The 16,098-nt window shown below is 36.8% G+C and overlaps 1 protein-coding gene across 1 annotated transcript in view; it reads right to left on the bottom strand.

Annotated features, from left to right (window-relative positions):
- Positions 1-15,644, bottom strand: part of KIF15 (kinesin family member 15) — a 54,688-nt gene extending 39,044 nt beyond the window's left edge. The window contains exons 1-11 of the mRNA XM_074945517.1: positions 15,201-15,644; positions 11,613-11,796; positions 10,821-10,897; positions 10,211-10,248; positions 8,849-8,946; positions 8,286-8,465; positions 7,196-7,405; positions 6,950-7,075; positions 4,863-4,985; positions 3,897-4,020; positions 103-194 (exon numbers count right to left, since the gene is read on the bottom strand). Coding sequence (XP_074801618.1) covers positions 103-194; positions 3,897-4,020; positions 4,863-4,985; positions 6,950-7,075; positions 7,196-7,405; positions 8,286-8,465; positions 8,849-8,946; positions 10,211-10,248; positions 10,821-10,897; positions 11,613-11,627 — 1,083 coding nt within the window. The 5' untranslated portion in view covers positions 11,628-11,796; positions 15,201-15,644. The remainder of the gene's footprint in view (positions 1-102; positions 195-3,896; positions 4,021-4,862; positions 4,986-6,949; positions 7,076-7,195; positions 7,406-8,285; positions 8,466-8,848; positions 8,947-10,210; positions 10,249-10,820; positions 10,898-11,612; positions 11,797-15,200) is intronic.
- Between the last annotated feature and the right edge of the window lie 454 nt (positions 15,645-16,098).

Below are 16,098 nucleotides of genomic sequence, written 5' to 3'. Positions count from 1 at the left end.
AGGACAATCTCAACTGTAGTGGGGCTTCAGTAGGTTTACTCATCCTTAGCTTTAATCAAAAAATAAGCAGGACATACTAGAGAAAAGGCAGTGAATTCTTACCTTCTTTTCACTTTCAGACTTCTCCAAGAACAGCATTGCCTCAAGAAAGTAGTTCATGTAATTTGTATTTTCCTGACCTTGTCCAAGAGCAGCTTAATAGAAAGTTAAAGAATGAATCACCATATTTATTAAGATACAAATTATTTAAGTTTTCCTTCATGTTTAACAACCATATTTACAGAGTATTTCCAACACTTCATTTTTCCCAGAATAATTTGTTGAACATATATGTATGGGCATATTTACATTATAGTTATAGAACATCCTCTAATGATACTATTAGGGTCTGTCAATTTATGAGATATAAAACTTTATTCACTCAATTATAGTTGACATACAAAGTTGTACCTAATGAGTAAAGGCATTTTGAATTTAGCTTTTTTTTTTTTTTTTTTAAATTCATGTGTTCAGCAAAGGAAGTATGCAAAATATGGAATTAGCTTCAGATGCTTTTTTAGAATTTTATAACATGAAATTGGCATTAATATTACATTCTGTTCATAATAAAGTGGACTATTATAGATATTTATGGGATACTAATCACATAATATCTAAAGGGCAAAATAACTATCCCATTATGATTAGAGCTGAGTGAATAATTGATTTTTCAGCTTAGGGGTAGAACCAAATAATGTAAAAATATTCCAGTTTGACTCAAACAATTTAACAATCTTTTCTTCAAATTAAAAAAAAAAAAAAATCTTTTTGAGTTTGTTTCAAGTCAACCAGAATGTTTTGAGTTAATTCAAAAATATATTTTTCCCCCTCTTTTCAGTTTTTTGATTCGTTTCAAGTTAAGGCAAAACATTTTGATCAATTTGAAACAATCTTTTTTGCGTTTCTCATGTCATTTTGGCCATTTCAGGTGTTTTCACCCTTGTTTGTGTGTGTGTTTTTTTTTTTTTTTTTAAACTGGACAAATTTTAAGTCAAAATGCTGTTTCAAACTGAAAACATTTCAAAATGAAAAAGTTGAAACATATGGCTTTTTTCAACTGAAGCTATTTTTCAAATTTGATGAATAGTTTCAGACCCCCTCAAGAAATCAATTCATCAAAATAATTTCTAGTTAACATATATATTTTCAAATGCCACTGTTTTACAATCAACTGATAATGATACTCCATATCTTTATTTCTACAACTCAAAATGTGTGCCAAGATTCTTAATTGCTCAGATTACGTCTATCGTGTCAGTTTTCAGACAAGATTTTTCTTTTCTTAAAATGTATAAGATAATTTTTAACAGATTTAAAACATCATCCTTTAGTTTTTGCAGATTCCAAGCAATTGCAACAGATGTAATATGAAATTGTTAAGATTTCTGCCTATATCTAGACATGATAGCATGAGTGACTGATTTAATATCACGTTAACCATTCTCGCATATTTTTATGATTTAAACTCTGATCCTGTGCATAGCAGCAGATGTGCGATTTTTTTTTTCCCCTTGCAAAAAACGGAGCAAGGATGTTTAATATTAGCCAAGTCTTTTAAATGCAACAACTCCTGGTGCTGGATTGAAATCCCTTGTGTCTTGGGAAGATCAGACCACAATTGGTACAGGAACACAATAAGAGAATTACAAAGCCAAGATTGCTACCATAGTAATAAAATACTCTGGGGCAGCATATTGCAGTCAGGGAACTACACTTAGTGGGAAACTATATCGGGATCTGTGCAGGAGATACAACAGTTCAGTGAAAAGCTACAAGTAAAGTTTGAAGAGTAATAAAAATTCCATTAACTTTATTCTCTACTGCATTGTATATAAGACTAACTTTTTATTTTCATCCCCACAAAATATTTTTTCCTGGAATTACATTGAGAAATCAAAAAAACTGGAGTAAAAGGAAGCCAGAATCAACAAGCTTGTGCAACAACTTGTCTAATGAGAAAAAACAGAACCCCGCCACACTGACAATCATAAACAAATGTTTTGGTTTATCTCAAGGGCTTTATTTCCAACACCTTTATGAACTAGAAGCTGGAAGAAAATTCTAGGCATTAACAGCAAAAATCAAACTAATAGAAGTTTTGCCTAATGTTCACAGTATGGTAAGAGTAAAATGAAAACAAAATGATCATTAGTTAACACAGGTTCCTGCAAAATTAGACACATTTGCTTATTATATTTGTGTAAAATAGTATGTTGTGCCTAAGCAAAATATAATCCTTAAGGCATACAAAACTAAGTAGTGCTATTTGTTCAGCAAGTCAATAACAGAACAGTTTAAAAATCTCCTTTTGCTCTAGAATGCAGGAGCTTTCTATTCTTTTTGTTTCTCCTGTTGGATCATATTAAAGAAGTTCTGTATTAAAAATCACAAATGAGTTTGATTCCCCATTGTTTAAATTCCAGGGTATTACTAATTAAGAGGTCTCTTGGTTTTTGGTACTGTTTCTCTCCCTCTGTGTGTGAAACTTGCAAGCTGCTAATTGTGTTAGTACATCTGCTGATTGATTCAGCAACAGCATGATGAAACAATTCCCATAGACTGGCATAGGAAGAAATTCCTATAAAAATGGACTCTAGAAAGTGAGAACTTTGGGGTCTGATTCTGCAAACCAACTTCCAGGAGCATCAGATGAGCATCTGACAAGGCCCTGCTCCCTCCTCATGTCCAGGCCACCTGGCCAGTGGCTTGGCATGAGCAACTCTAAGGCTGGTAACTATGATAACAACCTTGCAGAACCTGTGTGTGTGTATGAATGTGTGAATAAATATGAAATTGAATGGAATGTTATAGCTATAACTAACTGCTTACTATGATTCTTTCTGTATTCACAATAAATGTGGCATTTTGCCTTTTCCCCTTTTGTCATAAATAGAAAGGGAAGGGTAAACCCCTTTAAAATCCCTCCTGGCCAGAGGAAATCTCCTCTCACCTGTAAAGGGTTAAGAAGCTAAAGGTAACCTCGCTGGCACCTGACCAAAATGACCAATGAGGAGACAAGATACTTTCAAAAGCTGGTAGGAGGGAGAGAAACAAAGGGTTTGTGGGTCTGTCTACATTTTGTCTTTGCCGGGGATAGACCAGGAATGAAGCCTTAGAACTTTTAGTAAGTAATCTAGCTAGGTATGTGTTAGATTATGATTTCTTTAAATGGCTGAGAAAAGAATTGTGCTGAATAGAATAACTATTTCTGTCTGTGTATCTTTTTTGTAACTTAAGGTTTTTGCCTAGAGGGGTTCTCTATGTTTTGAATCTAATTACCCTGTAAGGTATTTACCATCCTGATTTTACAGGGGGGATTTCTTATTTCTAATTCTATTTTTATTAAAAGTCTTCTTGTAAGAAAACTGAATGCTTTTTCATTGTTCTCAGATCCAGGGGTTTGGGTCTGTGGTCACCTATGCAAATTGGTGAGGCTTTTTATCCAACATTTCCCAGGAAAGGGAGGGTGCAAGTGTTGGGAGGATTGTTCATTGTTCTTAAGATCCAAGGGTCTGGGTCTGTAGTCACCTAGGCAAATTGGTGAGGCTTTTTACCAAACCTTGTCCAGGAAGTAGGGTGCAAGGTTTTTGGGAAGTATTTTGGGGGGAAAGACGTGTCCAAACAGCTCTTCCCCAGTAACCAGTATTTGTTTGGTGGTGGTAGCGGCCAATCCAAGGACAAAAGGGTGGAATATTTCGTACCTTGGGGAAGTTTTGACCTAAGCTGGTAAAGATAAGCTTAGGAGGTTTTTCATGCAGGTCCCCACATCTGTACCCTAGAGTTCAGAGTGGGGGAGGAACCTTGACACCTTTAATAAGATCGTGCTGGTTTCTATTTTATTGGTATAACACTCCTACCTCTTGAAATAGAAAGATCTTGAGTAGACTGCCCTAAAGTAAGTTGAGCAAGCTGCTCTTTCAATTTCTTCACTTCAGCTTGGAGCTGGCTCACATTCCCTTGGGTGTCTTCATTTATCACAGCCTTTTGTAGGAATTTTGAAAGCAAAGAATAAGATTACATTTTTAATATGAAGTAACATCAGAAACAATCTATTCTCAAGGTAATTAGAATCAAATATTGAAAAGCAGTAGATAACTGCTTATATGGCTATCCATTTTAAAAGAGAAGAATCTTTGGAAACAGGAGAGAGCTCAATTTATTTTTCTAATATCTTCAACTTCAATAGTTTCTTAATATCTGAAAATCATGGACACTTGAAAATTTAGTCTACAGTTTGCTGAACTAGAATTTAATCCTGAAAATTTTAGGCTGAACAAAGGCAAACAGCATATAACAGACTACATAGCTGCAAAATCAGAAGCCAATATACATTCAAGCCCGCTCAAGATACAGAAAGAACTTAAGAGTTACCCTACATTTAAGCAGGTAATGGCATGCTGTTTAGATCCAAAATTTAGGTAGGAAAAACAGCATTACAAAGCTTTAAAATAATCATGAAAGCATTTAATTAAAGCTTTGTTTGAATTTACACATTTCCATGGAATGCTGCAGATTCAAAGAACAAATAGAACATGAAAAACAAGTGAGTGCAAATAGTATGTGTTTCCATTGTTCATGCTGAATAAAGTATAAACTGCAGAAATAGTGAAAAGTAAATTCCATTTTTTAAAAATAGTTAGTTTTTGTTATTCTAAACCCAAGCAAGCAAATTTCTTTTTTCAATATGATTTTCATTTGAGTTAACCATAGTAAACAAAAACGTTTCTTAAAATGAATTGGTTCACATTTAAACATATTATATAAATGACAAAATATTGTATTTGTTTAAGTCATGATAGTAAAGATAGTAAATAATTTTTTACCTTGTTTTTAATCAACTTTGCTCGTTGAGCAAAATTAAGGGTGGACAGAGTTTCACCAAAACATCTAGATCCAGGATGAACATTTGCAATTATGCATGTTTTTGCATTACCTCCAAGAGAATCCTGTTTGAAAAATATGAAAATCGGCTTAAGTTGAAGGTTTCAGAGTAGCAGCCATGTTAGTCTGTATTCGCAAAAAGAAAAGGAGTTCTTGTGGCACCTTAGAGACTAACAAATTTATTTGAGCATAAGCTTTCGTGAGCTACAGCTCACTTCATCGGATGCATTCCACTGAATGCATCCGATGAAGTGAGAATGCATCCGATGAAGTGAGCTGTAGCTCACGAAAGCTTATGCGCAAATAAATTTGTTAGTCTCTAAGGTGCCACAAGTACTCCTTTTCTTCTTAAGTTGAAGGTTTTTGGTTAGAGCTAGAAATTAATACTTCTTTCACAAGTTGTTTTGTATGTAATTTTAGACTAGAATGGGTTTACTTGACAAATCTCTACATTCGTTTTTGAAGCTTTATTTCAAAGCTGGTTATGAAAGGAGGACACAACCTTAATTATATATAAGAGTTTAGTTTCAAGAACCTTATCTTGTTATATTGTGAAGGGATTTGTAATTAAATGAGGATCATTTCAGGAATTTGGAACTGGGCAGTGTGCTATCATTGGCAAAAGGCAACTGAGGAAATCTGTAATGAGATATCAAATCTTTCACTTTAGAACTCTGGTCAATAGCAATTGAAAGTTATTACCAACTTGAAGGCCAGCCATTTGGCTACCTATGTGAAATATGTTGATTACCTGGCTCCATTTTCTACTGGATAAGCATCAGTATCACAAAAATCACTCACACAGACACTTGTTGGTAGTCTTAGCAGACAGGCTGGAAACTGACTGATCAAAGAGACAACTAACTTCTCACTGTTAGATATAGATCTTTAGATATGTCAGTATTATTTACTGAGTGCTGACGGTGCACTTATATCTGTACAGATATAATAGCTAAGGTATCACTTAAGGCACTTACAGTCTAAGACCCCAGCCCTGCAAGAAGACTCACAAACGTCAATGGTGTTCTGTTTGGGGGTAAGGACCTGGGTGGAGGATCTCTTTATAAGAGGGGGGTACAAGAAAATGGACAGAGACAGAATTTCAACTTTTTATACTTATATGAAAGAGAGAGAGAGAGAGAAATTCTTTAAAATAGAGGATAAAGACCAACAGATTGCGTGGAAAAAGTGTTTGGAAAAGGAATGGGTAGAGTGCTGTCATAATGGAATAGGAAACATATGCCTGTGACATCACTAATACTATCACGGATTGCAATCAGACTTGGTATTAGATGTCACAGAATGATGCATTCTGGTTAGTGATGGTATTCAGCAGAGAACATTAAAATTCACTCAATCGTCATAATCACTTTGCAGTTTAAGAGGCCTTCATACAATGAGAAACTTCCTGAAGATTAGAAGATGAGTATTATCAGTCGCTAATACCAGCTACATCCTGCTAACATTTTTTGTCGCTACTTTGAGGACATATAAAACCTTTAAGGTTAGAAGCATTTCAAGTCAGTGACTATTACACTTATGTGATATATAGGCTTTTCCATAACGCACGGGAATAGAGCTTGTCCTCCACTCTCATTAAAATAAGATTAGTATACATTATACACACACACACACACAAAATAAAATAAAAGCACAGGTAACTGAAGACATTCATTGTAACAGCAACAGAGTATAATATCTTTCTGTTGTCTGGATATTATCAATATCTTTTTCAAAGTTTCTCTTTTTCCTTCTTCAAAAAAAAAAAAACTTTGAGCAAAGGGAGAAACTGAAAACTCTGTGTTTTTCAGATCCTTACAATTCATCCTAAAACCTTACTACAGACAAAAGGATAATAATTCTGAAATCCTATGACACGTAGAAATTGATTTTCCAGGAAGCGTTCACAACAGTGAAAACAAGCAGCCCAATTTTACTGAACTGAGCTCAGTTTTTCTCTTCTCAGTGTAAATATCAATGTTTTTTTCTTTTTAAAAATATTACATGAAAACTAAACATTATATGTTACCCGTAGTAGAAAAGTGAGCTTGGAGTCCCTGTAGCAAATGTGTCTTTGTTTTCCATTACCCACATCAACAAGCGCTGTGATCACTTGGCCCAGGCAGCTTAATGACCGGTTTATGTTACCTGCCTCCTAAAACATACAAGAGACTGAAAGTGAGAAGACAACTGTCCTGATTAAAACAAGGTGTTTTTTAAAAAAAATCTTTAATTGAAGAGAAAAAGAAAGTAATCACAGATATGTAGCACCAACCTTTAACCTGACTCCTTCAGTATGGGTATCTTTTTGTCTCTCAGACCCTGCCAAATCCACCAAGTTCAGCTGGGAGGATCGGATGTTAACAACTTCACTGTTCTTCTCCATTGAATCTACAGTAATAGTGAAGACCGCATGCGATCTTGAGGATTCTCTATTCATTGAGGTAGATGCTACACGGCGATTTCTCCAGCCCATAGTTAACACCTTAGCAGCAAGAAGAGACACCAAATAGCACCATCTAGCATATTTCAGAGTGATCCCAACACTCAGATACAATGGGTGAAGCAGAGAGTAAACATATTCCAGTATGAGGCCTTTCAATAAACCATTACAACCACTGACTTTTAGCACCAGAATATCTTCATATAAAAATTTAATACAGTTAGAAATCCTATTGAGTATCACAATGTTTATGATTTGAACATTAGCTTTTTGGTTTAGAAATAATTAAATATTCACTTCCCTTTACTCTTGTCAACCCAATTCCATGTTTTACAATTTCTTTAGTTTAAAAATTGCTATGCTACATTTTAACTGCCAACTCACTGATACGACTTTCCAAGTCTTTGCTATATAAAATGTCCTTTTGTTTTCCAAAAGTTCTATTTCCCCTTTTTATGTGTTTATACAAATATGTTAACATTGTACAAATAAAACTTTTTAAAACCAGACAAGCCATGTGCTGTGATCATTAGAAGAGTAAGGCTTACTCAACACCTGGATGTACAGTGTGAAGGATATCTGGAACAACAGTGTAGTGGGACAAAAACCTGCTACTATACCACTGAGGTCCACTGCAAACATCAGCAGAAGATTAACATCAGTGCATTTTTATACTCCCCAAACCTTACAACTTTCATAATCTCTAACATTCACCAACGACTGATGTGGAACATGCATGCTTTGGAGAAAAGTTAGAACACACCAAATATTTCTCTGTTTATAGATTATCTTTTGAAAAATACTTTGTAGAAATAGAAATCAGCATTTTATTTTTACGCACTTTAATTTTTGCTAGAGCTAATATTGTACAATGTTGCTGAGAGAGCAATGTCCAGATATCAAACAGCATGAAACAGACTACCTGATATGCTTCAGCAGCAGAGGTTAACACCTGCTCCACAGCACCAACGACAAAGACTCCCTTCTTGATATGTTCCCTGAGAAAGAGACCAGCTGAAGCAGAATCCAGCAAGTCAAATATCTGTTCGTTGTAGATTTCAATAAACGAGCACTTGCAGAGAAAACTCTTACCAGTACCAGCCTGTAAAACATGAAAACTTCTACTATAGATGTATAGCTTTTATGAGAGCTGGTCTCTAACACAGTATGGCAGGGGTTTGTTTCATTTCCTTCATAAAGGTATAAAGTTATTATTGATATATATTGTACCTTAACACCATTTATGGTGCCCAAAGGGCAATTTTTTTTACCTAGAAAGATAGCTACTTTCAGTATAGAAATTTAAATCTTTCTTTTGGCACTTGTAGCTATCAATATACAAAGGATACTATAATAAATGTAAAATGGTAGGGTAGATGCAAGACAGCCATAACACAAGAAACTTGAGCACTAATCAAAATGTAACTTATTCAGCTACTTCATAAACAAGACATTCCTGTGACCTCAATAATATAAAAGTTTTACCTTTTCTTTTTCACGTTCAATTAGAAAAAAGAGATATTCAAAGCTCCGAGGAATAACTCCTCTCAGGTTATGTGTGAAATTATCAGAGTCAGATGGCCCTAAAGAGATTTAATTAAAAATAAAATTTAGTAGGTTTAATTAAGAAATGCTATTCAATAACAGCAGTTGGTTGGCACTCTCATATACCATTATACAAAACTGCAACTACCAATCTTTTAGCCAATCATTCACGGCAAAACAAAGAAAGAAGAAATCAAGCTATTTCTTGAATAATCAGTTGATTTTGCTTTGTCAACTTACATTTAAAAAGATCTAAATTAAATTAGTGCCTGTGAAAGGCCGAGAGATTTACAGCTCTGGATACTAAAGTCTATTTATTCACAGAATAGGTGCATACAAAGACCAAGAAGTAGCAGTACAAACTTCCCACCAATGTGCCTGCCTCAACCGTGGTTTGGAGGGACCACTTCAAGGATTGAGAGTAATTCAATTGCTTTGTTCATCCAATTCTTAGCAAGTCCCAGAGCCACGCACTCCCTTCAGTCGGGTGTTTTGGCAACTGTTCCTCTTTAAAAGTAAAAAGGGAGACTGACTAACTGTTGTATTTAAAAAAGAAAAGGAGTACTTGTGGCACCTTAGAGACTAACAAATTTATTAGAGCATAAGCTTTCGTCAGCTGCAACCGATGAAGTGAGCTGTAGCTCACGAAAGCTTATGCTCATATAAATTTGTTAGTCTCTAAGGTGCCACAAGTACTCCTTTTCTTTTTGTGAATACAGACTAACACGGCTGCTACTCTGAAACCTGTTGTATTTAAAATTACCAGTGCTATGAACAGCACAAGAATAATGTAAACTCCTTTTAAATACAGATGGACCTTTAATTCCAGATTGGGAAGGTAGCCTTTTTGAAAACGTCTCTCTCTCTCTCTCTATTTATTTAACATAGAAAAGAGGTGCCTACCAGAATATTTTTCCAGAAATTGAGGGGTTGGGAACCAAAAAGGGGAAACTAAAAAGATGCTTTTAGAATTTTGTAAAACAACTTGACTACAAACATTTGATTTCATTGGGCTATTTACTTCAGCTGGAAAATAGGGAACGGACTTTTTCATCTCAAAGAAAAGAGGGCAAGATGGTATCCATCCCCATTCTCTGGGAATGTTGTGAGAAAAACAGAAACTGCACTAAGAGTGCTATCCAATCCCAAAAACAATAAGATTAAAAAATTACCTGCAGATGAATGTAAAACCAAATCACAATTTACAGAGCATAAAAAAAAAGTTTTAAAACTAAACCACATCTCAAAACTACTATTGAGAAAAAAATCTTACAATTATAAATGAGTCTTTTATACACTTACCCATCATAGTAAAAGTTTTCCCTGACCCAGTTTGGCCACTAAAGAAAAAGAAAACAAACAAAAGTTCAAAATAAGCAAAATTTATTCTAGCAGTGACATCCCTCATTGATCTGCATCTTTCATTCAAATTGGTAGTTTGACATGGACAAATCATTTCTCATAAGCTGAAGATGTAACAACGCACAGTCAACTTGAAGTCTACCATTGTTGTAAGTAGTGTTGTAGCCATGTTGGTCCCAGGGTATTAGAGAAGAAACTGTGTGTAAGCTTGAAAGCTTCTCTCTCTCACCAACAGAAGTTGGTCCAATAAAAGATATTACCTTAACCGCCCTAATATCCTAAGACCAACACAATTACAACCACACTGCATCAGATAATTTCTAAATATGCATTTCTGAGGCTAAGTACTCTTCAACAAGTAAATATCAAAAAGTTTCACCATGTCACTCTTTGAGATGCTGTATCAAGTGAGAAGGCAGCCTTTTTTTTTTTAAACAAATACACCAGAGCATGAAGTTATACCCTGATACTTAAATCAGTTGCTATTAATTGATGCAAGTAATTTTTTACAACTCTCATGTTTAATATTAAATAAATGTAAATGGCTTACTATGCAAAGATGGTTCCATTGTAACCATTCATACAAGATTCAACAATGTTTTTGGCTACACTTGTAAACACTGACTCCTGATGAGAAAAAGGACAAGGAAGCTGGCATTAAGATTTCAAAAACATAAAAGACTTTCTACAAGACTTTCTTCCCCAGTATAAGAAAATATATTATAAAACAATGTTACATACAGAACTTTGTGTATTTATATATTAAATGACACATAGCCAGGCTAGATGCATCAAATGACTACCTGGCTTCCCCCCCACCCCCTTCTTCCCACAACAAAGCAAATGCACCAACAGTAGGCCACACAACCCTTTACTAATGCTGATTGCAAAACATGTAAGTGAACTTTGTTATGGTACTGAATCAATTGCTCTATGTTATGGAATAGGATAAATTACCTAACTACTACTCCCATCTATTGTCATATATTATTGTTAGGCCTAAAACAATGGGCTTCAGTGGTAATTTGCTTATACAGAATGCTTCTCTAGGAGCATCATATATTATAGGATCATAATATCCCATCTATCATTAAGCACAATTTCCCATCAATCTCATTGTAGAAATGCAAAGAGCAATTCTTACGAAAACTTTAAAAAGAGAAATTCTTAAAGCAGTGGAGAGGAAAATGAATTTGCCTTGATAGCGTAACTATAACTGAGCATTGCCAGACTTGTTACTGTAAAAAACAGGGAAACAGATATTGATAAAGATATTGTATAGTTATGGCCATCATTTTTTTCATATTTTAGTGAGCTTGTCAACCGTTTTTAAAGCCATTACCTGGGTTGTGTCCATATTTGCAACATGATCAAAAGTGAAGATCTTGGGCTCAGGCTTTGAATGTAGACGAAGAGTGTTTGATGAAAGAACTGATAAGCACAAGCCTTGATCCCCATCAGCTAATGCAGCTCCCTCTGAAGGGGGTCGTACTCTCACATAGACCTTGATGGCATCACCTTCAGTACTAATGAAGGAATATTTATAGATAAGGTTGTCTGAACACAGCTCTGTCAGTTATTTGAGAAAATATATGAAATTAGAGAAGTCAGACTGAGTGGGGAAACTCATGCAGAGGTTTACCCTGAAGTTGTACTAAACTAGATAATCTCTATAAGAGATTAGGAAGAGACCTACTGCAGGAGGTTTATTGTCCCATATCTGTTTAATGCAAAGTTTCCTGCACCTTCCTCTGAAGCATTTGGTGGTGGCCACTGTAGGAAACAGGATAGTTGCCTGAATGGGCCATTAGTCTGATCCAGTAAGCCAATTCCTATGTTCTAATCACTATTATACATTTAACTGGTATGTCCTTCTGGGTACACAAGAAATTAGTCCAAATACAGTTTTGCATATGACCATTTCATGATATTAAAAGGGATCCCCTGAAAGTTTAACATACTGCAATACAAAATACACATTAGGGTAGTAGATTCCTGTTCTTGGGTCAACAGATATGACAGCCTCAAACCTGGATATGTAAATCGCTTCACTCTTCAATTTTTTTCTAGAAACTGATTATAGACTAGGAGTACTTGTGGCACCTTAGAGACTAACAAATTTATTTGAGCGTAAGCTTTCGTGAGCTACAGCTCACTTCATTGGATGCATTCAGTGGACAATACAGTAGGGAGATTTATATACACAGAGAACATGAAACAATGGGTGTTATCATACACACTGTAAGGAGAGTGATCACTTAAGATGAGCTAATACCGGCAGAAGAGCGGGGGGGGGGGAGGGCGGGGCGGTAAGAGGGGAACCTTTTGTAGTGATAATCAAGGTGGGCCATTTCCAGCAGTTGATAAGAAGGATTCTGGGTGGACTCCTCCTGAAGGTCGAAACAACAGACTGGACTTCAACATAGAATGCTTCCGCCGACGTGCACGGGCTGAAATTGTGGAAAAGCAGCATCACTTGCCCCATAACCTCAGCCATGCAGAACACAATGCCATACGCAGCCTCAGAAACAACTCTGACATCATAATCAAAAAGGCTGACAAAGGAGGTGCTGTCATCATCATGAATAGGTCGGAATATGAACAAGAGGCTGCTAGGCAGCTCTCCAACACCACTTTCTACAAGCCATTACCCTCTGATCCCACTGAGAGTAACCAAAAGAAACTACACCATTTGCTCAAGAAACTCCCTGAAAAAACACAAGAACAAATCCGCACAGACACACCCCTAGAAAACCCCAGGTCGGAGTTCCATCTGCTACCCAAGATCCATAAACCTGGAAATCCTGGACACCCCATCATCTCAGGCATTGGCACCCTGACAGCAGGATTGTCTGGCTATGTAGACTCCCTCCTCAGGCCCTACGCTACCAGCACTCCCAGCTATCTTCGAGACACCACTGACTTCCTGAGGAAACTACAATCCATCGGTGATCTTCCTGAAAACACCATCCTGGCCACTATGGATGCAGAAGCCCTCTACACCAACATTCCACACAAAGATGGACTACAAGCCGTCAGGAACAGTATCCCCAATAATGTCACGGCAAACCAGGTGGCTGAACTTTGTGACTTTGTCCTCACCCATAAGTATTTCACATTTGGGGACAATGTATACCTTCAAACCAGAGGCACTGCTATGGGTACCCGCATGGCCCCACAGTATGCCAACATTTTTATGGCTGACTTAGAACAACGCTTCCTCAGCTCTCGTCCCCTAATGCCCCTACTCTGCTTGTGCTACATTGAGGACATCTTCATCATCTGGACCCATGGAAAAGAAGCCCTTCAGGAATTCCACCATGATTTCAACAATTTCCATCCCACCATCAACCTCAGCCTGGACCAGTCCACACAAGAGATCCACTTCCTGGACACTACGGTGTTAATAAGCGATGGTCACATAACCACCACCCTATATCGGAAACCTACTGACTGCTATACTTACCTACCTACCTCCAGCTTTCACCCAGACCACACCACATGATCCATTGTCTACAGCCAAGCTCTAAGATACAACCGCATTTGCTCCAACCCCTCAGACAGAGACAAACACCTACAAGATCTCTATCAAGCATTCTTACAACTACAATACCCACCTGCTGAAGTGAAGAAACAGATTGACAGAGCCAGAAGAGTACCCAGAAGTCACCTACTACAGGACAGGCCCAACAAAGAAAATAACAGAACACCACTAGCCATCACCTTCAGCCCCCAACTAAAACCTCTCTAACGCATCATCAAGGATCTACAACCTATCCTGAAGGACAACCCATCACTCTCTCAGATTTTGGGAGACAGGCCAGTCCTTGCTTACAGACAGCCCCCCAACCTGAAGCAAATACTCACCAGCAACCACACACCACACAACAAAAACACTAACCCAGGAACCTATCCTTGCAACAAAGCCCCTTGCCAACTGTGTCCACATATCTATTCAGGGGACACCATCACAGGGCCTAATCACATCAGCCACACTATCAGAGGCTCGTTCACCCGCACATCTACCAATGTGATATATGCCATCATGTGCCAGCAATGCCCCTCTGCCATGTACATTGGTCAAACTGGACAGCCTCTACGTAAAAGAATAAATGGACACAAATCAGACATCAAGAATTATAACATTCATAAACCAGTCGGAGAACACTTCAGTCTCTCCAGTCACTTTATTACAGACCTAAAAGTCGCAATATTACAACAAAAAGACTTCAAAAATAGACTCCAGTGAGAGACTGCTGAATTGGAATTAATTTGCAAACTGGATACAATTAACTTAGGCTTGAATAGAGACTGGGAGTGGATGTGTCATTACATAAAGTAAAACTATTTCCCCATGTTTATTCCCCCCCCCCCCCCCCCCGCACTATTCCTCAGATGTTCTTGTCAACTGCTGGAAATGGCCCACCTTGATTATCACTACAAAAAGTTTTCTCCCCCCCCCCCCCGCTCTCCTGATGGTATTAGCTCACCTTAAGTGATCACTCTCCTTACAGTGTGTATGATAACACCTATTGTTTCATGTTCTCTGGGTATATAAATCTCCCCACTGTATTTTCCACTGAATGCATCCGATGAAGTGAGCTGTAGCTCACGAAAGCTTATGCTCAAATAAATTTGTTAGTCTCTAAGGTGCCACAAGTACTCCTTTTATTTTTGCGAATACAGACTAACACGGCTGCTACTCTGAAACCTGATTATAGACTAGCATTGCAGTGTTAGAACTGAACTTGCTTAAAGGAGCAAAATGTGGTTGGAATAACTAAATTTGAAAGTGGGAGGGATAATTGCATTATCAAATGATGGGATGAATGGAAACAAACATGTTATATACATGTCAGCCTTTCCCCAAACAGCCCTTTAATGTTAGTATATGAGAAATTAATACAAGAATTAGCAAATAGTCTTTTACCTTGGTGTATTTGACAGGGGCAGTGTGGCATCACGTGATTCTCCTGTTTTGTTTTTTTTTTAAAAAGGAAAAACATACGTCAAACTGTCAAGGAAAACAATTTATGGCTATCATTAAAAAAGTATTGCAAGTGATATCAATGGAGTTAAAATTGGAAAGATAAAACAAAAATGTTTAAATGACTTTGAGGTTTGTCGTGCAAAAGATATACAGCGAACCTTTTCCTTTGATGAATATTCGGTTTAGTGTTTCTTGAACAGATAATGTAGGCCCTGATGTTGCAGTGCAAACACTTGTGTTTAACTTTATGCATATGAATAAACCTATTGAGTTCAGTGGGACATGCATAAAATTAAGCAGATGCATGTTTGCAGGATTGGAGCATAGATTTTAGCTGTGATTACAGATTTCAGATATCTTTAAAGCACTATATGCAGGCATAGCAATATACACACATTTAGTTTTGACACTTATTAGCAATGTGAAATTTCAAATAATGTAGCAAAAGCTAAACTGATTCATTTTTACTTGAACATTTAAAAAAATATACTAAAAATCAGTGCTATAAAGTATCCAAATCCTCCCAAGTCTGTCACCATCTTTTGACATATTTCTTCTAAATTCCATTCACATGGAGATGTGTTGCGTCTAGCAGAAGACAGCTATGATGATTTAATTATTCAAGAGCAAGTCTAACCTATAATCATTTACCTACTATGTGAAATGACCAGTCATAAACACCCTATAATAAATACCATTAAGGCCCCCCTAAGCCAGCACAGATTTCATTGCAGGATCAAAGCCTAAGTCTGTACTTTAATGGCAGAAGTTATTGACATCAGCACGCAGAGGTGCTAGACTTAAAATGAGCATGTTTGATACATCAATATGATTCTGC

This window comes from Natator depressus, chromosome 2 (assembly GCF_965152275.1).
Source record: "Natator depressus isolate rNatDep1 chromosome 2, rNatDep2.hap1, whole genome shotgun sequence".
Classification (NCBI taxonomy): domain Eukaryota; kingdom Metazoa; phylum Chordata; order Testudines; family Cheloniidae; genus Natator; species Natator depressus.
The sequence above is the reverse complement of the archived record's forward strand: the minus strand, read 5'-3'. Positions and strand labels throughout refer to the sequence as shown.